General features: G+C 33.2%; 5 protein-coding genes across 9 annotated transcripts; 2 read left to right on the top strand and 3 right to left on the bottom strand.

Moving 5' to 3' along the window:
* Positions 1-1,266: 1,266 nt before the first annotated feature.
* Positions 1,267-13,790, bottom strand: LOC116340027 (mitogen-activated protein kinase kinase kinase kinase 5). Of its 4 annotated transcripts, XM_031766172.1 has the most exons (13): positions 13,385-13,790; positions 11,097-12,614; positions 8,147-8,584; positions 7,537-8,020; positions 7,330-7,393; positions 5,529-5,567; positions 4,371-4,810; positions 3,725-4,297; positions 3,395-3,628; positions 3,195-3,289; positions 2,953-3,079; positions 2,735-2,861; positions 1,267-2,664 (listed from the first exon to the last, which is right to left on the bottom strand). In XM_031766172.1, exons 2-13 carry the CDS (start codon positions 11,232-11,234, stop codon positions 2,565-2,567), a joined length of 2,859 nt encoding a protein of 952 aa, XP_031622032.1. In that variant the 5' UTR covers positions 11,235-12,614; positions 13,385-13,790; the 3' UTR covers positions 1,267-2,564. The 4 variants fall into 4 exon arrangements, with proteins under 4 accessions (XP_031622032.1, XP_031622033.1, XP_031622030.1 ...); XM_031766173.1 differs by lacking the exon at positions 13,385-13,790 and having other exon boundaries at positions 3,398-3,628; positions 11,097-13,344; XM_031766170.1 differs by lacking the exon at positions 13,385-13,790 and having other exon boundaries at positions 11,097-13,344.
* A 489-nt stretch (positions 13,791-14,279) lies between these two features.
* On the top strand, positions 14,280-14,971 carry LOC116340106 (cytochrome c oxidase assembly factor 5). The gene is made up of 3 exons (XM_031766339.1): positions 14,280-14,536; positions 14,618-14,719; positions 14,799-14,971. The coding sequence occupies exons 1-3, from the start codon at positions 14,426-14,428 to the stop codon at positions 14,847-14,849; spliced, it is 264 nt and encodes an 87-aa protein (XP_031622199.1). The 5' UTR covers positions 14,280-14,425; the 3' UTR covers positions 14,850-14,971.
* LOC116340103 (transmembrane protein 39A) lies at positions 14,971-18,202 on the bottom strand. The gene is made up of 5 exons (XM_031766337.1): positions 17,279-18,202; positions 16,757-17,182; positions 16,530-16,669; positions 15,804-16,449; positions 14,971-15,727 (listed from the first exon to the last, which is right to left on the bottom strand). The coding sequence occupies exons 1-5, from the start codon at positions 17,318-17,320 to the stop codon at positions 15,449-15,451; spliced, it is 1,533 nt and encodes a 510-aa protein (XP_031622197.1). The 5' UTR covers positions 17,321-18,202; the 3' UTR covers positions 14,971-15,448.
* Positions 17,983-20,964, top strand: LOC116340102 (membrane-bound transcription factor site-2 protease). 2 transcript variants are annotated; one of them, XM_031766335.1, is made up of 6 exons: positions 17,983-18,146; positions 18,726-18,881; positions 18,960-19,033; positions 19,106-19,411; positions 19,501-20,290; positions 20,384-20,964. In XM_031766335.1, the coding sequence occupies exons 2-6, from the start codon at positions 18,807-18,809 to the stop codon at positions 20,684-20,686; spliced, it is 1,548 nt and encodes a 515-aa protein (XP_031622195.1). In that variant the 5' UTR covers positions 17,983-18,146; positions 18,726-18,806; the 3' UTR covers positions 20,687-20,964. The 2 variants fall into 2 exon arrangements, with proteins under 2 accessions (XP_031622195.1, XP_031622196.1); XM_031766336.1 differs by lacking the exon at positions 17,983-18,146 and adding an exon at positions 18,323-18,494.
* On the bottom strand, positions 20,959-21,749 carry LOC116340105 (LYR motif-containing protein 2). Its single transcript, XM_031766338.1, has 2 exons — positions 21,584-21,749; positions 20,959-21,374 (listed from the first exon to the last, which is right to left on the bottom strand). The coding sequence occupies exons 1-2, from the start codon at positions 21,620-21,622 to the stop codon at positions 21,117-21,119; spliced, it is 297 nt and encodes a 98-aa protein (XP_031622198.1). The 5' UTR covers positions 21,623-21,749; the 3' UTR covers positions 20,959-21,116.
* Positions 21,750-21,838: the final 89 nt, after the last annotated feature.

Here is a 21,838-nt window from a genome sequence, read left to right on the forward strand (position 1 = left end):
GTGTCTCATTTTAAGTTCTTTGTCCAGGTTGAATGTAAGACGATAAAGAAAATGATTTGCAGGATATTTTTAAAAACACCATCGAAGAATGTGTTGTTTCTATCATTTCATAATTAATAAAATTATTCCGATGAGCAAGCAAAAACATTGATTTAAATTGTGCGAATTTTACGGAGATTATTTCTCTTGCCGCTTTCTAAACATTTTTTTAGTTCTTTTATTAATATCTGATTCACGTTTGACATAATTCAATTGAATTGGATTTGGAAAAAAGATTCTTTTTGTTTAAATACGTAATTGTTTCAATTTTTCTTATTTACATTTCAACGAATTCTTTATTTGTTAGTAAAAACCTTTGATATATACCGAAAAACAAATTCAAATACTGACAAAAAATTATTGATGAATAAATATGATCGACAGTTCGTGTTTTTTTATAAAATGTTTTTAGTTTTTCATTCCAAAATTGATGTTCGACATTAAAAATCAATTAAATCAATTACTGTTTAGAATAATATTGAATTTTTGATTACAATTTTGATAAGTTGCGTTCTTTGTAAATTAATAGATTTTATTTAAGGTTAAACACAAAAAAATACTTAAAACATATTCAGGATAAAAAGGTTCGATTGAGGAATTTTAGGAATAATGGTGTGTGTATGTGTGTATGGTTTGAATTGGTCTGCATTCACAATAACAGGATTAACAATTACAATAATTCGTGAATTATTTACAGGGAATACCGTCAAATGGATATACCTGCTAAGATGCGATAGATTCATCAGACGGTTTCCTCTGATTGTTCAGATGTGTCTGCTTATTGACCACATTATAATAGTTTGACTAGGTATAAAAAATAATTGTGCCTTTTGTTTTAAATCTGTAAGTTTATTTTTGTTGTTGATGTATTTTTTTTATTAATTTTTTTACATTAATTACTAAATATTCATTTTGTCTTTAAATATGGTATAATTTTAGCTGCTTCATTTGCATTTATTGTATTATAGTTTTCTTTTTATTTCGAATTTTGTGTTTTCTGTTTTAAATACGTTTGCATCAAATATTCTATATATTTTTTTCAGGTAAATGTGAGTGTATATATGTAAGAATGATTGAATGACATAACTTTTCACCAAGTTCAACCATATCATTTTAAAATGTAAAAAAAAACATCGCCGGTTATTGTCACATCATCGCATATGCAAACCAAAATAATACGGCCTCGTGATACCACAATATGACGGTTGGTTGCACGTATTGTTTCGATTTTTTTTTTGTCACTTTGCATCTTAAAATGATGTCGTCCAACTCAGTGAGTGTCTTCTCATTTTTACTATTTCAACTGTATTTTCTCGTCGTTTTTTTCTTCTTCTCAAAACTAATTTAAGTGATATATTAACCTTCTAAATTAATTAACCTTCTAAAATAGGTACACTTTGTTTTATATCTCTCACATGAAATCGAAAGCTAATACGTTCATATCAATACTATAATGTAAAAAAAGTGTCAAACAGAGCGCAAAAATGAGGAAAACAAAATGAAAACGACTTAAAATCCTGTACGAACGTTTATTCTGTCTATAAATTGTGCTATATGTGGTGTGAAAAAATGTTCGTTGTTGGATTTATTGCTATTCTGTATTATCTCCCAATAGGGGATTGGCTTGAAATGTGTTTTTGCTGTACTTTTTTTTCACGGTGGAATGTAGCGGGGCTCGATTTAAAAGAAGAAATCTAATACGTTAATTCAAATAAACTGGCATTGAATTGTCATAATTTCAATCGTTTGAAATTTCGGTTTAAAAAAAATGTTTAAAAAAGAAAACAAATATGGTTCTTGATTCAATTGAACGATTCGCTCACAATCATTTTCACATTGGAAATTAAAGACCCGTTTGATTTCCATGTAACATTCACAGAAAACAAAGAAAATTGGAGACAAAACAAAAATCATACAAATAAAATGGACAAATGACTTCGCACTTATTTCGATATTTACATTTAGATTTTATACACGATTCTATATTCTGGCTGCTTCATTCAGTAAATACGAAACAAAAAAAGAAATTAAAACTACAAATAAATTTTGATTTTAAATCATGTGAAATAAATTAAAATACCAATCATTCTTTTCTTTTTTTCACAAAGAAAAAATTTATACAATTTTTCTGTTTAGTTTTTCTCTCAGTGCAACAATCAAATGGTGTGTAGGGGTTTTCTTTTGTATAGCGCTATATTGAAATTCGTTAACTACATTCTGCGAAAATACTATAATCATCAAACGCACTATTCGAATGCGTAATAAATTACGACGTATGGATTGCAAACAGAATTTATTTATGCCACTATGTAATCTTTTTCTATTTTTCATCTTTAATACTATACACAGTTCTTTTTCTTGTTTACACTGGAGCAGCTGCACTTACACGAATCATTTCAATCAAATATGGATTATATTTTCGGTCATCGGGCGTTGCATTCCATGTTGTCCGTTCACAGACAGGCAGGAAACTATTGATTTTTGTTTTTGTGTAGTTTTGTGCGATGAATACTGATTGAAATTGCCTAGTAACTTGCCTCGTGGCCGGCCAAGATATGCAAATCATGACCCTCTTCTTGTGTCAATGATCCTGCTCGCACCACATGACTTTCCAATGCCACAACCCTGCAAAATTCATTCGAATAATGAAATGAACATAAATCATTGATCAAATGCCAATCATGATCACACATACTTATCACTTCCGAGGAGTCGATACGTTCGACTCTGATCGGTTATCTCCTGCGTTATTTCGCCATTTTTCAATGATCTTCCTTGCATACCATGCTTATGGAATGCTAAAATGCTATCCGGTAAACAAACTGAAACGGAATTATGAAGAAATTAATAAAATTTTACTAGAAAAAAGTGAATACTGTATTGAGAGAGGGAAAAGAAATGAACAAAACCTACCAATACTTTCAATGGTAAAGTCAAACTCTAAATATGATACTAATTTTCTACTTTGTCGTGGATTTCCTTCCATGGTAACAATTTTCAAAGTTCTACCATAGCAAATCAGTATTGCATCTTTGTCGACCTGCACATTCCCAAACGAATGAAAAACAAAATTGATTGAAATGAAAAATTTAATTGGTGTGTATTCGAACTTTATATCAAAACCATTAAAGAAACAATCATTTTCATTCACTTACCTGAAATACCTTTGTCACTTTAATTGGTTCACGTCTCGGAACCATTGTTGCTGTTCGATCGATTTCTAATTCATCGGAATGAAACCAACTGGCACCTGAAAATCATTTTTTCAAAAAAAAAAATAATCCACAAATTAGTATGGAAATCAACGTGGATGTGTGAGAAAAATATGTCTTTTTAAATAAAACTGTAAAACAACCACTGTTCATATTGATGAGGTCAAGTTTAACGCATTCGCCCAGCCCCCTCTTCACGCCGGTACAAACAATTGGATATTCTAGTTCGGGTGTGATAATCATTTCGAATACATTGGTGATGCCACCATTGATTGCCGGATTTACTCCGCTAATATTAACCGCTAATGATGGCCATTCGCAATGTTTTAACAGCATAAATTTATTCAATGGATCATACCATTGCATGAGAAATATACCTAAGGGGAGAATCACAAAAGAAAAGAAGTAATTTGAAATAATCGAAAATAATCGAAATAATCGCAATAATCGAAAAAGAATCAAGAGAAATATACCCGATGCCAATGCACCGCATAAATATTTGTATCCATTGTATGGATTTCGAATCACACAGCATTGTGTACAGCCCTTTGTATCTGGTACTTTAGTGGTGAGCGCAAATTTTTTCGGTACTAAACGTTCGGGAATTCGATTCATATGCACCGAAAAACGGTTGGCATCTTTGGAGTGCAATGCAATCAAATCATGTCGATATAGTTGTGAACTTTTTCCCGATAAACTCATAAGCACATCTTTAATAACATACAACCATGTGGTTCGTCGTGGAAATAATTGATCAATGGCTGCATCATGTAATTCATTCATATTTAAATTGAAAATGCCTTCTTCGGCACCAATCAATAAATGTTGATCTTTTGTTTCCGGATGAATCCATGATGCGGTACAATGTATGGTAAGTGGACAACCGTTGAAAATTTTCGAAAAACATGCGCCCATATGCACTTTGGGCGTTGGCGGTAAACCATTTGAAATAGGACGCGGTGGTGTTTGCCTTCGTCGATGCATTCGCTTCGGAGGCACTGGTGGTGTATTATTCAAAATATCCGGTTGAATCTCCTTTTCACCTTCTGCAAAAAAAAACAAACAAACAAATGTGATCAATACAGTTTTTCAATTCAAGAGTTGCAGTCAATGCGTTACCTTCTTCATGACCTCCATCGCTTAAGCTACGCGTTCGTGTTGAATTGCCCAGATCATTGAATAGGCTCATTAAGCGATCCATTGAACTGTGACGCACCCTCGATTCATCGGTTGGCGATGTATTTGTTGCCGTTGTTATCGATGTTGGTGGTGCTAATGGTGTCGTTGTTGTTATAGCTGCGGTTATTCCAGTTGTTATTATCGTTGAATTTATCACATCACCATTTCTATTGCTATTTGCATTATTGCTGGTTATTGGCGATGTTATATCAAAGCGCCGTAATTCGGTCACATCATAGCCTTGATGGGAAATGTTACTCAGATCAGTTACAATATTCGGTGCATTCAGTTCACTGCCATTGTTGTGATTCAAATTCGACAAATGTGGACACATACAATCGGACAATTCTTTGGTGTCAGTTGTTAAGGGTAGTGTAGCTCTGCAGAGAGTATTTTTTGTACAGTTTTTGATTTGTTTATACATTGTTTATTTTTGTCGGTATGTATTGTATGTTCAGTTGTGTAAAGAACGTAGGTGGAACACATTTGTGGGCAAAAAAACAACAAATAAAAAAATAAATTAAATCAAATGAAAATTTAAAGAAAAAACACGTCTTTTTTACATTTAACTCTTTTTTTTACATTAAAACTAATTTTTATTTGTTGACTGTGTCTTGTATGTTTAATTTACGATGATGATGGATATGAATGAATTTTCTATGAGAATGGATTTTATTATGCACACTCAACAATGATAGACCTCTTTTGGGAGTCATGGAATGAGGCAAAATACAGAAATCATAGTGGGTAAATTTATAAGAAAATATGAGCGTAGTGATATTTTTTTTACTGGCATGCATAAAACAAATTTAACTATGAATAGAGAACAGAATATACGTTATTAAACAAAATATATTAGCGATATGATATGATGTACGGAAAATAAATGGTTGAACTTGCTCGAATGCAACTTAATAGTCGGGTTGGAATGAGGCGAGAAAGAAAAAACAACAAAATACTACATGCATATGAAATTCTTGATGATACTTTTTACATTAGAAAAAAAAAACATATTTAGTGGCCCAACGTATTTACGGAATTTAATTTGTTTGATTCGAAAAAAGGTCAATTGTTTACGGAACATAAACATTAAATTACCTTAATTTAAGCTCCTCATCGATATATTGCAAGAGGCTCCTACAATCAAAAATCAATTGTAAAATTTGTGTCAAACTCAAACAATGACAAAACAACAGAAAAAAAAAATATCGTACACAAATGAGTGAAGAAAAAAAAAACAAACGTGAAAACTAATATTTTCAAACAAATCCGATCATTTTGTCAATTTAATCGCACGTTTTGTTAAAATGAAATTTGAATATTTGATTTCTCTTCGAATTCTCTTTTTTTTTTGAAATCGTGCGAAATTTTGGCAAATCGAGAAAAAATTGGATGAAATCATTATTTTTTTAAAAAAATCAAATTTGTTCAGAATTTGTTAAAAAATACGGTGAAATTGAATTAAAATAAGAACGGAAAATGGTTGCTACAAATGTCACACAAAAAATTCCAGAAAATCATAAGGAATAAAGTTTTTTTCGCGAATCACACAGATTTGAGCAAAAACGAAAAAAAAATACATGGTGAAAATTAAAGTATCCACTTTTTACTCTTTTTAAGGACATATTTAAAATAGTTATTCACTCCACGCAAAAAACGGCCTTAAATTCATGAATAATAAATTGACATTGCGTGTAATTCAAAATAAATCCTTCAGATATTTGAGACCGAATTTGTTGCACATAAATATTCGTATACATTATTTTATCGCCGTAAAGTTAGTGAATGAAATTATTATTTGTATTATTATTTCAAGTTTGTTGTTGCCTCCTTAATAAATGAGTCGATGTATTATTATTATCAGTTTGTGATTTGGATTAGTTTTTGATTGAGGCAGAGTTAACAAAGTTATATCATGGCGAGATGGTTAGTTTTGATTTGTCAGCAGAAGAGAAAGAAAATGCAAAACACGTGAAAAAGAAAAATTAATAAAGCAATAAATTTATAATTTAACAATGTGATCAATTGAGCTCATTATTGATTGCCAGCATTGGCGGTGTGAGGTGGTGCACTTCAAATTCTCGAAACGAACCGTCGAAAATAAAATACACAAATATCATTAGAATTGAGTCAATGGTTATTTTTAACAGAAAATTAAAAGCAACTGAGAATATATTATGGCCATTGCCTTGAATAAAATTACATTACAATCCGCAATAAAAGCATTTGTTTCAGCCAATTCTCTCTCATTCCATGTTGGCAAACACATATGGCTATTTTTGAAAAGAACAAATGCAAATCATCGTAACATAAAACACAAAATACAAACAAAGAAAGAAAAACAACTAATTGAGAGAAAGAGAGAAAAAACAGCACACTCTCAGTGCAAAAAAAAAAATATTGAAGGAAACATTTGCGGCCAACCTTAGAGTCATTTGAAACAGCATTGTGCCGGTCGCTTTGGAATGTTGACGTCGATTATGACGACACGTAGAATTTTTTAGTTTTCTGTACATCCGTTATACATTTTGAATTGAAATGAACAGAGAAAAAAAAAAACACAGAATACTGCATAAGATGGAAATTATAATACAAATTGATTTGCTTAATTTCAGTTGAAAATTGTTTTCGAAAGTTTGTGTGTTTAGAGACGACGATGTCATTTTCCATTAATTTAAATTGAAAATGTCTTTAATAATTTATTGCTTTTAAAAATGTCTTTCATTTCTTCATTTTCTGGATGTCGAACCAAAAGAGACTTGTTTATTATGTGAATAATGCTGAAATCAGTTTTGTGCTTAAATTGAGATTATGTGATAAGATTTTGCGCGCGCGAGATATACATGAAAAATCGAGCAGATTTAATGCGAATCAAATCTAGATGCTTTTCTCCACTTACATATCACTCGGTAATGTTTCGGGACTTGATGATCGTCCATTACTCCATTGCGACGATGATGCAGCTAGTAAAAAGAGAACCATAAATACATATACATAAGTATAAATCAAGTGGGTTGGACGAAGAAAACAAACAAAAGAATATGGAAAATTTAAAGCGCATGAAATGGATAGAGACAGTGGGGAGACAATGTGTTTCTTTACATACCATTTTTAATGGTGTGATTTTGTTGATTTTTCGCCAATCCATTGCTGCGACTAGACGTTGCACGGCTGGCAATGCGTTGCGGTACATTGTTCGGTATGCCGGATAGATCGTCATCGCCATCCGAATAAAAATCAAATTGATTTGGGCTCAAATATTTTTGCAATAGTTCTTTAACGATGCGCACCGACATATCGCACATAACAAATGGATGCGATAGTAATTTTTCGGCGGTTGGTCGCTTTTTTGGATTTTTTGTTAGCGCTGTTTTGATAAACGAATGAAATGTTGGCGACCATTTCTCTTTTTCTTTAAGCGTGGGTGGTTTAAAGCTACTTTTTGACATTAAAAACAATGCACGCATCGGATGTAAATCAAACATGGGCGGCTGCAGTTCAGCCAACTCAATGGCCGTTATGCCAGTCGCCCAAATATCACATAGTTGATTGTAGCCACCTTTTCGTTCGACGGCTGCTACTTCTGGCGCCTAGAATTGAACATTATTTTTCTTTTTATGTGTGTGTGTGTGTATGTGATGTATAAATAATAAATTATGTTCGTTTTTCGAACTTTATTTTCGATTTTATCATCGACTTCATTTATGCACACTTACCATCCAATAAGGCGTTCCAATGAAACTTCGTCGTTTATTGATTGTGGCTGTTATCTGTGCTGATACACCAAAATCCGCTAATTTAACATCACCATTTTCTGTGAGCAATATATTGGCACCTTTAATATCGCGATGCATTTTATTCTTCGAATGCAAATATTCCAAACCCTTCAATGTTTCTTTACACATATATGCGATTTGTTGTTCATTTAATGGACCAGTTACTTGATAAATATCTTGTAAACTGCCACCACCACAGTATTCCATGCATATCCACAATTTACCACGTCGTAAATATGAACCAAAATAGGCAATTATATTCGGATGTCGACAATCTCGCATCATTATTATTTCCTGTTGTATGACTTGAATATCATCACCCGGCTCGATTTTAATTACTTTTATTGCTGCTAACTCATTGCTTTGGATACGTTTTGCCTGTGAAATAGAATAAATAACATTTTATTAACATCATTTATAGTCAAATATACTGATATAGACTCTTTCAGACTCCGTTTATTCACACTTGAATGCATGCACATCAAAAATGCTACCCTTCAATTCAGGAATTTGATGTTCGTACTATGGAAATACAGTGAAAAGTGGAAAAAAACGAACACAGTTTCTATTTCGATCGGGCAAAAATCCAATCTCATGACGGAAATTCCAATACATTTTCATATTGCATGCACATTCGCACATTCCTAACATTCAATTGATATGCTGTGCTGCGCTGTGCACTCAAAGTACAATCGCCCATGTTTGTTTTCATGTTCGTCATAATAGCATTATCAGCAGACAAAATTCCGTATTTTATCATTACATAAATGGAACAACACCTGTGTGAATGTTTTGTTGTTGTTTCATCATTGTCATCTCTCTTTCTCTGCATAAAATTTTTTCCGTATTGAAATTTGCAAACTTTTCAGCCTTGAATTTTGTTTTGAATTTGAAGAATGCGCCCAAGACAAACAAAAATTGCAAAACTCATAATAAAAATCGTATATATATCGCAGACATTCGCCAAAAATAATATAAATGTGTGCTCGATTATTGTGCCCCGATACAATACGTCTCAAATTGAAGACGAAAACAAAACTAGTTGAAGAAGTTTGTTGTTATTTCATTTTGTTGTGTCGGTATATGTGTTTATGATTCAGACTAATAAAAAAGTCATTGATGACGACAACGATGGCGATGTATTTTCGCTGTTCAATATGTTTTACTTTCGATTTTATTTCATTCAACGGTGAACTTTTTCAGTTCCCATCTGTTCAAAAATTCTTTTTGACTTGGTCCTTTTCTTATGCTGTACGCTTTACATGATGAAACATAAATTGTTGGAAAATTTTCTAGGTTTTTTTTCTCTCTCTTTACATAGGCTTTTTACATGTTCGAACCGTCGAATCCGGCGCTAGTCTAGCTAGTATATGTGCAATACCAACAATTTTATGATAAAGTTGTCAAACATTATATATTTTTTTGTTGTCGTCGTTGTCGATTATTTCGACATAAAATGTCGGAGTAAAAAAGATGAAGACTCACAATGACGACAACGACGCCGCGTAACATAAACGATTCAAATATAATGAAAATTGCTGACAAACATGTCAGCTGTAGCGGTATGTGCACAAAAAGGCGGCTTATAAAACGGAACCATACGTATTTACATTGCAAAGATAGAGAGAGAGAAAGAGAATGTGTTGATGTATTAATAAAGAGAGATGAAGAATACCAAAGGGAAAAATCGCAACCCAAGCAATCAAACATGCAAAATACTTGATACATATTTTAATCCATGTATAAGGCGTTTGGCTAGCGCAAATGACCCAGAAAAAAATGGATTGTAAACCAAGCAATCCACATTTTGGTTCTCTCTCTCTCTCTCTCTCTCTCTCTCTCTCTCTCTCTCTCGATTTGTGTGTAGAAAAAGTTGAAACAACGTTGTTACACATGTGCGTACCAAGCATATTTAACCAACCAGTTGGTGAGCGAAAGAGCAAGAGCATCGCGATAAAGCACGTTACATGATTTGAAATTGTTGGTTTAAGTGCTTAGGGTGCTTTCGTATATGAACTTTTCTCTGCTAACCCAACGATAAACTCTCAACGAACATTTATTCTATTAGCACGCAGACACATTCACATACAAAACGCCAAAAAAATGATATTCAGACTGGGTGAATATAGCTGGCGTAATATATGTTTCATATAAAAATGTCAGAAAGATCTTTTCATGTTCAGAGGGAAGTTGATGATTACAAAAGCACATCTACATACACAATGGCCACGCCAATGCTTAACAACACACAAATTATTGTCACACACCGATAATCGTGACAACGGCATACGACATCGAAAAAAAATTAGATCTATGAAATTGCTTTTTAATTCACTTTCTCCTTCACTGACGAAATGCATGAAGAAGACGAGAAATATGAAAATCGCAACTGCCAGGTCTTCTCATTGGTATGTTAATGACAGAAGAGAAAGAGAAAGAGAGAAGAAAAAAACTTGCGAATCGTGTGTCCACGCAAAACCAAAACGACATACAATTACACATCAACCCAACAAAATGCATGAATGTAGCAACAACACATCAACTATATTACACACATTTAATTGCCTTCGCTGTGATATTATATCTATGTATAATATATGCATTTTATTTCTATATTTTAATTTGTGTGTTTCATTGCGTTTGGTTTGAGTTACGTGTTTAAGAGCTATGCACCTGTATCCGCGGGCGAACGGGTGCAAAGTATGCACAAAAATCTTTCTTTTCGCATTTTTGTGCATGTAGAGACGATGAAGAAAGGAGCATGATCAGCTCGCACTATCGAGCAAACAATGAGACTTGTCGAGCGTACATAAAGACACCATCAGTCGAACCGAAAGTGCACGAGTCAACATAAATGCAACTGAACAGAATTGAAAACAAGAACACTTACCTTGTAGACATCACCATAAGTGCCGGAGCCGATCTTTTGAATCAATTCGTATTCATCTTGTGGATTTCTCCGTGATATATCCGAGCTAAGCAAATTGCTTGAATTTGCCATTGAAGTTGAACCGTGAGCGGATGCCATGATTCCTTTGTCTTTCTGTATTCTTCTGTTTCGCAGAGTACGTTGTGTGTGTGTGTGTTAAGCGAGCGAGCGCGCGCTCAATTGCTGCACTAATGCGTTTTTTTCTTCTTACTTCTGGATTTTGATCAATTGATTTTTATGCGTCAACTTTATTCAGTGTTAACACTCCTTCTTTTGTTTTGTTTGTCGTCGTTATACTATTGCTGTCGTAGCTTCAGCTATTGTTGATGTTCAGCGTTATTTTGTCTTGTTTCGAATTTAAAAAAAAACATTCCCGGGTAAATAACGTCAGATTTTCTCTTGTTTCTGGTAATAAATAATTGACGTAACTACCGATTGAATTGAAAACATATCGCATTTGCCTTTAAATCCTCTTCATTTGACATCTAATAAAAAAACACGTTCATTTCTCTGATGCATTTGTATATTAGAGTGAAAAATTCGCTCGCTCTCTCTGTATATGTGTGTGTGTGTGTGCGCGCAAAAGAGATGATAGATGCTCTGCTAAATTATATCCAATTTACGATTGAAATAAATATGCCACTGATAAAGTAGCAAGAAATTCAATAGATTTGTTTTGTTGCTATTGTTGTTTGCATTTTATGGCCCAGTTGTGTCATACAGGAATAAACGAGCTTGATGATACACGTATCCCATTCAGTGAAGAAAACGGTTGTGGCGTTGCGTTCTCTTGTATATAAGTGTGTAGATTATTGTTGTTTTTGCTGTTATAGCTCGTGTGCAATTTTCAATTCGATAAAACACATTCTTTTCGATGTAACATTGTTGTTGTTGTTGTTCATTTTATCTAGTACGATTGTGATTCGATTCAGTGATTATTAAAACTGCCAAAATCGGAAATTTCTCTTCATCATGATGATAAAATTTCACGCAAACGAAACAGAATCATTAACAATGCGATCGGATCCGGTAAATGTGTTTTTTCTGGTCTTGAATTTCTTCTCTCGTTCACTTTTTTTTATCGCTTGGTGTCTATGAAAAATGTGCACGTATACGATGAAATAGGCTCTATTTCAAACCGTTTTATATATTCACATTTGGAAGTCGATGACAACGGTGATGACGAAAAAATCAAATCAAGAGGAATTTCATAAAAATTGAATTTGTACGATGTGTTTGTCGCGCGCTGTTGTTTTTTGCTTTCTTTCCTTCTTACTATCTTTCTTACTCGTCACTTTTTTTGTCACAATATGAATGATTGTTATGTGTATGTGTACTGAATCACAATGACTTTGGTGTCATTTACATTTGCAATTGGCAGTTTTAATTCATTTGTTCATTTAAATTGCACTTCTCTTCACTATCTATGACTATGCCTTTTTTCTGTCACACTTTATTCTCTATATTTTTTTTCCTCTCCTGTTAAATGCGATTTTTTTTTAAAATTATACAGTGTCGTGAATAAATGATAAATGTCAACATTCTTTGCGTTCAAATATGAACCTCAAACACGAGACCAGAAAAAAAAGAGCACTGAATGTATTGCAAAATTGCATTCACATTGTCCGTGGCAAGAGGAACAAAAATGACTACACTCTCTTTACACATGTGACTGTGGTGCTGGCTGTTTGGCCCCTTGTTCATAGCCCATTTGATTTGTGTCACATAATATACCAAAACACATCGAGTCAACACATAAATTGGCTTACATACACATACATATGCCCGTGAAAGAGAGACGAAGAAATTATGCGAAAGGAAAAACAATTCTCGGTCATACAATTTTCAGATAAAAACACAATTCAAATTATGGCAAATTGTCCCAACAACATTTGCGGTCACTTTTCATTTTATCGTAATGCATGATTAACTCAATGAGATGAACCTTAACATCTAATTAAAATCGTTATAAAAACAACAGCGATGACGACGTCGGGCGAGAGCAAACAGAGAGAACAAAAAAAAATGTACATTAAAGTGTCGTAACAATGAACGAATTACGCACTCGATTTAAAATTGTTCACTCATTCTTTTAAATAGTGTTCTATGTCTCTCCGCAAAATAGAAGCAACAAAAAAACTACACACTTGTCAAAAAAAATACACCAAACAGCATGAAAAAAATTCCACCACAATGAAATTTTCAATTTGCTAATCAACTTAAATAACAAATCAAACAATCGAACACACCAAAATGAACACAAATTCTCTTCTCGATTGGAACAGAGTAGTTATAATACGTTGGTATTGTTGTTTTTTTTATTTTCTCTCACTTCACAGATAGTTTTTTGAATTTGTTGCAGCTGTCACGAAATTGTTTTTTATATGATTTTTTTTTTAAATGCTCGCTGCAGTTTAATGTAAACTGCAAAAAATGTTCAAGTCTAATGGTATTGAGAACGCGCACAAGGAACCAATAGACAAAAATTCCCTTTTGTTTATATAGTTAAACTCGTATTCAGATGATATACATATAATTTTTTATTCTTTATTGTATTTTCCACTTGTGAGTGGATTATTGAAAAGTGCGACAATTTGTGTGTTGTTTTTCTCCCTCGGTTCGACGAGTTACTGTTCTCTCACTGCTGTTACTGCTAAATTTCTGTGTGCCTACGAGTTGGGACATTGTATGAGTGAGAGAAAAACGTCGCCATTTGCATTATTCACATACATTTACGAACTGTCGTCTTTCGATTCGAATACATGTCTTTGTTGGCTGCTGCTATATGATTCACATTGGTGTCCGTTAGACAATTCAATTCATTTGAACCTATGTGTGCATCAAATTTACATGTTCTATTTCGTATTGAATATTCTTTAATCATAAGTTGTACAATATGCCGAAATCGTATCGGCTTGATATTTTTCAAAATTCTCGAAAAATTCATCTAATTGGAAAATAATTGAGATTAAAAAAAAAACAACAAAATAAGTGTTGTGCACACATACACGCCCAGTTTTACATCAAATGGATTTTTTGACAACTGAAATGTCATTTTCAGTGCATTGCACAGAGCACAGCATGTATGTGTATTTATGTGTATATGTATGTGTCTGAGAAGATAATTTGACAAGTGCGCTCTGACATTTCGCCTATGGAGCTGATTGTGTGAGAGAGACATGAAAATTGTTTCGTTTTTTAACTAGAATATTTCGTCAATTCAAATATAAGGCGATTTTCCATTTAAACTTAAGAAAATCTTTAAATCGGAGATTTGTCGACACTTTGAAATGCCGCTTTCATTTTCTGAAGAAGGTGAACAGCTCGCCGATAAATCACCGTGTGCAGAACTTCGAGCTCGATTGAAAATGTGCCTATTGGACAGTGACTGTTGTAAAAAGGTAAATTGTTGATGCTTATTTTATCATTCCAATTCGACTAAGTAAGGAAACTTATAAAAATTGTTCAATTGATTTTTTTAGGAAAAGGTGTTGCCTCGTGATTGCTTGAAACGGAAAGATAATACAGTACCTGAAGAATGTCATAAATTGAACTACACATTTTTCGAATGCAAACGATCAATCGTACGTACTAATTTGATTTTGTATTTATCAAGTCAGTTGTATTAATTCACTCCGTCAATTAATTCTTACCTTTTTCTAGTTGGACATGCGATCCAGATTTCGTGGCCGAAAGGGAGAAAACTATGACTAGTCATTAAACCAATTTTTGAGAGCTAATTTTGTTATATAAAGATTTGTAGGTTTGCCAATTTAAGAAGACAAATAAATATCCAAGTGATAATAATAAAGTACGATGTTTGTTCATTTCTGCAATTTTGTGTGTGTGTTTTTTTTATTTAAATAAAAGTTTGTTACTTGTTTTTTTTTATTTGGTTTTAACACTGTGACTTATGGTGAGCTGACACACTCTTCAAATTATGTTCACTGACTCTTACAGTATCAATAGATAGGAAAGAATGAAAATTGTTTTAAATTATTTTTGTTTTGTTTTTAAATAAAAAATAAACTAAATTAAACGAAAATGTTGTTGATTAAGTGAATTTCACCCATTTGAGTACATTAAGGTTTGTAAGATGTGTGTGTGTGTGTGTGTGTGCGCAAACATACAATTTAGATTCTTTCTGGCATGTGTTATCATTGGTTGTTCACTGCTTTTTCTATGTCCCATGACGTGTGAGTGTATGTGCTATTGTATTATGTATTAACATCTAAAATCAGTTCTTTTTCGTCATATTATTTGTGATATTCGATAAGATTTGAGGCATTTTATATGTAATCATTATCGAAAGCTCAAGATCGATGACTCTTTGCCGATGATGGTGATGATGGTGATGATATTGTTGATGGTGATGTACTGGATGCTGACGATGATGAATACATTCGATGCGTGACAAAAAAATCTCGAACAATTTTGAATAGTGTATGATAGTTGGCCAAAACTAAATAACTTAACGAGATAATATTGTGCCATTCAACAACCATAAACAATATGACAACTTGTAGTATTACAATTACAGACTGAACTATGGATAAAATGAGATAAATATTTGATGGATTTTGGAAGAACATCTGTGAAGAAGAAGAAAAAGCAAATGTTTCGTATTAGATGATGGATTTGAATGTTAAATCATTGATTGATACTTACATAGAATCGTATATGAACACCGTTGGCTGGAATAGCAGTTGTGACCGCACCATACGATTTAAATAGTTCTCCTGAATGCTTAACAAATTGACCAGGTGGATAAAAGACTAGCTTCTGCCATGCCACTGCTGGCGGTGAATATGATCGTGTTTCCACTCGTGTCCATTTGCCCAAATGCAATGATGCCATATGCATTACATCACAATAATTTGCCGGAAAACAGAACATTGTACACATTGTAAAACCGCCTAACACTAAAAATCCCAAATGTTGTGTGGCCCAATACAAATCATAGTACAAGAAACTTTGTGCAAAACAACATGGAATAAATGCACCATAGTATGCATTCAACAGTGATGTGAATACAACTTGTTTGAACCGATTGTTATAATCTGTGCGTAACAAATCGATTTCAGCTCGAATCACCGTCGGATTGGTTGAACATGAATGTGATGGTATGCCATTGAAATAAGTCGATGATTCTGTTTCAAAAATTGTCCGCAAGAATGGTTCAATTTGTGTGCCAAATGTTATCAGATAAACAATCATCGGATAGCATAAATAAATTACAATATACCGTTGCTTCGGAAACATTTGATAGCACAGATATCCCAGCACAGAGATGATACCTATAAAAAAGGTGAGTCTAAAATGGGTCGCGTTAATGGAGAATGCGTCACTTAAATTTCGTTTCAATTTCATAAAATGGACATTACGTTTTCTTACCTTGCAACTTTTACGGCAATCTGATACACCTGTTTTGGGCATATCATTTCCAGTATTCCTAATAAAAAGCAGTACATAAACCGTCGTCCTAATAATATCACTATGAACAATGTTAGATGTCCATCAATCAGGTAGAAATTCTGTAAGGAATCATTTTTAAAATTCATACATAAGATGTTTTAAAACTCAAATCAAATGGAAAATGCATGCGCATTCAGTGGCATTACCATTGTTTGATTTGTATTTGATTCAGGTATCCACCAAACCGTTCGATATAGATGTAAGAATTGCATGGCTGTCGCAATTATGGTGTAGATAAAAATCATCAATTCATTGACTAATTCAGAGCTATACGGCACGTCTGGAAACCGAATATGTTTCGGTTGCAGTGGATAACTAGTGAATCCATTGCCATTTGATAATTCATGTTCACATTTATTCGATTGATTTTCATCATATTTAATCGCAGTATGTCCTTTATTTGTGGCCAATAGATCTGTACTGCCATTTGTATCGTACTGAATCAATGACTTGTTGCTATTATTTAAACTGTCATTCAAATTTGTGGTACTGGTATTTGATGATGGTGAATTTATACTCAATTCGGATGTATTGTTGCTGTTGTTGCCATTTCCAAATGTTGATTGTTGCGCCTGAATGAATAAAATAGACAAGTGTCATGCCATTAGTAACAAAAACAACAAAGAAACATTAGATTATTGAACTGTCGAAAATGTGTGTTATCTTACCAATGACCGTGCACTGCGATTTATTCGTCGATATGCGGACATTTTATGCTTTTAAAATATAAAATGTGTGATGATTATTTACAATGTTCACGCGATCAAATCCTTTTGTTTTGTCGATGAAAAAAAAATTGTTTTCTGTCTATCTAACGTAAATCCTTCAACAATTCACAACATATTATTTCGAGACACGTTTTTTTCCTTCACCATTTTGACAAACCAAAAAACGAAAAAAAACATTAAATAATATATCACCAAATCTATATAACACGACCAAATAAAATATGTGGTATATGGAATGCGACCGATTTTTGTTTCTTCAACGAAAAACCTGATCGTGTGTATTTGGAGATGTGATTTTTTTCTCTCTTTTTCTCTCAATCGGTCCAATTGGATTCTGCTTTGCAGCAAATGACAAATGTCAACTGCTGGCTGACGGTGTTCGCGATGCCGGCAATAATACAAATGATTCTTTTTTTTATCTATCAAATTGTGTGTTTGTATTATTTATTTCTGTTTTTATTTCTCTCCGTGTTATCAAATTACAATTTAAACCGAGCTCCAGTATACGTCGCTCTTCATATGACTCTCTTCTCTTACGTTTGTCTTTTCAATGCACACACTCACTATTGTATAGAGACAGAGCACGAACAAAATACAACAACAAAAACGAATGAATGCTGAAACCGACGTGTTCATACTTAAACAATAACACGCAATGTTTTCTTTTGGCACCGTATATCGTTTGAATTGTCAAAAAATTACCCAAAACACCACCATCGTTCGTTGTGAACACATCACATTTCAAACTACACATTACCGTTTATCGCATCAATTTCTCGTGGATGGTCCCATTAAATACATGCGAATTGTAAGATTCTGACATTTTTTTTTTTCAATTTGCGAAACGCAATTTGTTTCGAGCAAACAAAACTTAGCAATGATTTTTATTTAGAAAAAAAAGAGCAATTAGTTAAATATTACTTTGACATCAGAATAGAGGTCGTTACTAGTTACTAAAAAAACAATGACATTTCATGAAAACTACTCAGCGTTTGTTTTGGTTTTATTTCACCTCCGTTCTTCTTCTCTATCGTGCACCGAAATAAAAAGAATATATGAAATATTGTAGTGAATCTATTTTAAGTGCATGTTCATACTAAAGAAAATGAAACCGAGCTGTTGTCCGTGAATGTATTAAATTGCGAGTTTAAAAATTGTTCGTAACATTTTTGTTGCCATTGCAAGAAATCGATTATTTTACACAATACGGCATCAAACAGCTTGTTTCAAATGTGCCGGATGATTTCACTTACACTAAGGAATTTTATCATACGAGTCTCTATGACAAAAAAAGTAGCTAGTTAAATCAAATGAATTGGACGAGGCACAAAAAGTCTTTGGTTCCGATAAAATATGTGCAAATTGATTATTACGTACTTTGATTCAGTTTAAGGAATATTCACGCGAATCGAAAGAGACAGCAGCGGTGACAACGAGATAACAACACAACATAAAACATACGGCAAATATGGATTTTATGATATTTGCAACAGTCATATTGGCCATTTATTTTGTGCTGTGGTTTTTCGATTCATTTTTCAAGGTATGCATATTCGATGAAGAAGATAGACAAAAAAATTGTGTACACTAAATATATTCTATGTTTTTCAATAAATTTCAGAGTTGTATGCATTATCCATATGAGGCATTTTTGAATGGCACGGGTTTAACTATAAAACCATTTCGCATTCAATGGTATACAATTATTTTTCGATTATTTGTTGATTACTTTAAATGAATTCTTTTCTTTTGTGATTCTCCCCTTAGGTATACAACTGCATTGAATCGAATCACCATTAAATGGGCGCACGCCTATCCAAAATTGTTTACACTTTCATTTGACATCGGTGTATTTTCATCAATTTGCCTGTTACCAATAATGTTACTGTGGCAAATGAAACCGTACATTGTGGATGCATTCACAAGTACGGTAAAAACGATGTCGTCATCTGGTGTGATTGCAGCAGTCCCGGCATCCGCTGAAAGTACAAATGCAAAAGGTGGCGTTCACTTTGAACTGATGTTACCCGGTGTAAATTTACCATTTGATGAAATTAGTTACTATGTTATAGCGTAAGTTTTGTATTTGAGAATGTTTAAATAATATTTTTTGCGAAAAGCGCGTAAATGGTATGTGTCTGTTTTTCTATTGTTCTTCTTAGAATGGGAGTATGCAGTGTGGTACATGAAATGGGTCATGCATTTGCTGCTGTATTGGAAGATGTGCCTCTTACCGGTTTTGGATTTAATGTGCTACTTGTGTTGCCAGTTGCCTACACGCACATCAATTCAGATCAACTGAATAGTTTACGAACGTGGCGTCGTTTGAGAATACTTTGTGCTGGCATTTGGCATAATATTTTATTGGCTGTTTTTTGTTTTGCTCTAATGTCATTGCTGCCAATTTTATTTACACCATTTTATAGTATCGATCAATCGGTTATTGTGAAAAGTATGAAAAGTGATTCGCCGCTGGCCGGTGGCGAAAAAGGGCTTGCCGTCAACGATGTCATTACATCGATAAATGGTTGTGACATTAAAAATATCGAAACATGGTATGGATGCTTGGTGAATACAATTAAAGAACCACCATCATACTGTATACCATCCGAATATGTATTGGATCATGATGAATCGGTGCCGGTGTCACATACCAACGATGGTGTTATCGAATGTTGTGATCGAACGAATGAGAAAAATTTATGCTTTGAATACATGAACGAAGAAGGTTCATATAGTTTAATTGAATTACCACAATTTATGTGCTTAAATATACGCAATACAATCGATCATTCGATGGGCTATTGTCATCGAACGCGTGGCAAATGCAAAGATAGCTATTGCATAAAACCGATGATGAATAATTCAACGACGCTTATGCAAATCAAACGAAATGATAAACGGGATGTCATGTATATTGGACATCCGTCGGATTTGGCCTATACAATTCGGGTATCGTTATTGATTCTTTTTCGATTATATGTTTTCGATTATTTGTCGATTATTTTAAATTAATTCTATTCTTTTCTTTTGATTCTCCCCTAGGTATCGGCATATGTGCCATACACCATTTTGCTCAATTCAAATGTTGCCGATGGAATTTCATTGATACTCAAGTACCTTGTGGTGTTTTCACTTGGATTGGCAACGCTCAATGTAATACCATGCTTTTATTTTGATGGTTACTACATTACCAGTGTTACGGTAAATCATTTATTTCAACATTTTATACCCGAACGCAATCGACGCGAATGCATTACTATTGCTATAACATCAATTGGAACGCTTATACTGTTTGTAACTTTATCAAAAAGTGTTTGGCATTCAATACTTCAATATGCATTTTAAGAAGAAGAAGACGAAAAAAATTATCGGCCATCTACCGAAATAATTTATTCAAAAGCTTTATTTTGTACACAAAGCTGCAAAAGAGACATAAAAATACGTATAATATGTAGCCAATAAATATTATTTGCAAAAGACGTAAAAGAACGATCAAATTGAGTCTACTGTCGTGCGACAATAGACATTTTGATTTGCTCACTTCGCTAGTTTTTTTTATGAAACAAAGAAAAAATGATTTTGTTTTTAAATTAGAATTTATTCATGCCAAAAATTAAAAGAAAACCCTGTAATTGTTTAAGACCAAAATACAAAATAAAACGTGTCATTTTCTTTTCAAACAATCATAACTCAACATTTACTAACTTTTCTATTACTTTTTACAATTTTATTAATAAATTATACGTCAGATAGGTCACATTTGATTTTATCCTCGCTATTTTCCGGCTGGTTTTTCTTTATTTGATTGCGGTGCTATGCCACTTAAATCTAAATTAGTTTTTAGTTCTTTAAGTGATCGTTGACCATGTTGTAATAACATTTTTATGGTTAATTCTTCCGTGTGATGCATATTCGCACGAAAATCCGATCGGGTCCATTGTTTTAAATCATTTCGGCTTGACTCTTCCGGTACGAATCGAATCGAACGAAAAATATCACGGTACAGCTTTAACACCTCTTGTCGGAGCATGAACTACAATGAAGTAGATAAACTTAATAAAAATTTCAAAGATTTTTATTTATTTTGTGAATTTTGTAAAACCGAATTCCATTTCAATTTAAAGCAGACAAGTTCATTCTAAAATGTCCTTCTCTCCATTCACTATTGTCTTTTTTCCATAAACATCTTAGTTAACATTGACGTTTTTGTTCTCAATGTATTTCAACTCCTGTCAATATTACCTGTTTAAATGACAGGGTGGGTTTGGTAAATTTGCTCATTGTATTGCCCAACTGATTTTTGAAAACACGAAAAAAAACTTGCCCAAGTTTAAAAATGCATCACTTTTGGATGCTAGTCGGTCGGGTCCAATGTTTACAACTTAAAAATATCTTAATTTGACAGTCAGACTGATATGGTTAAAATATTAAAGCAGTGAGTATGTTTAATTCTCTTCTCACTTTTACATATTGTGCCTTGCATGGAGACGGTCGTTG

The sequence above is a fragment of the Contarinia nasturtii genome, unplaced genomic scaffold (assembly GCF_009176525.2).
Source record: "Contarinia nasturtii isolate CC-2019 unplaced genomic scaffold, AAFC_CNas_1.1 Cnas_scaffold_630, whole genome shotgun sequence".
NCBI classification, from domain to species: domain Eukaryota; kingdom Metazoa; phylum Arthropoda; class Insecta; order Diptera; family Cecidomyiidae; genus Contarinia; species Contarinia nasturtii.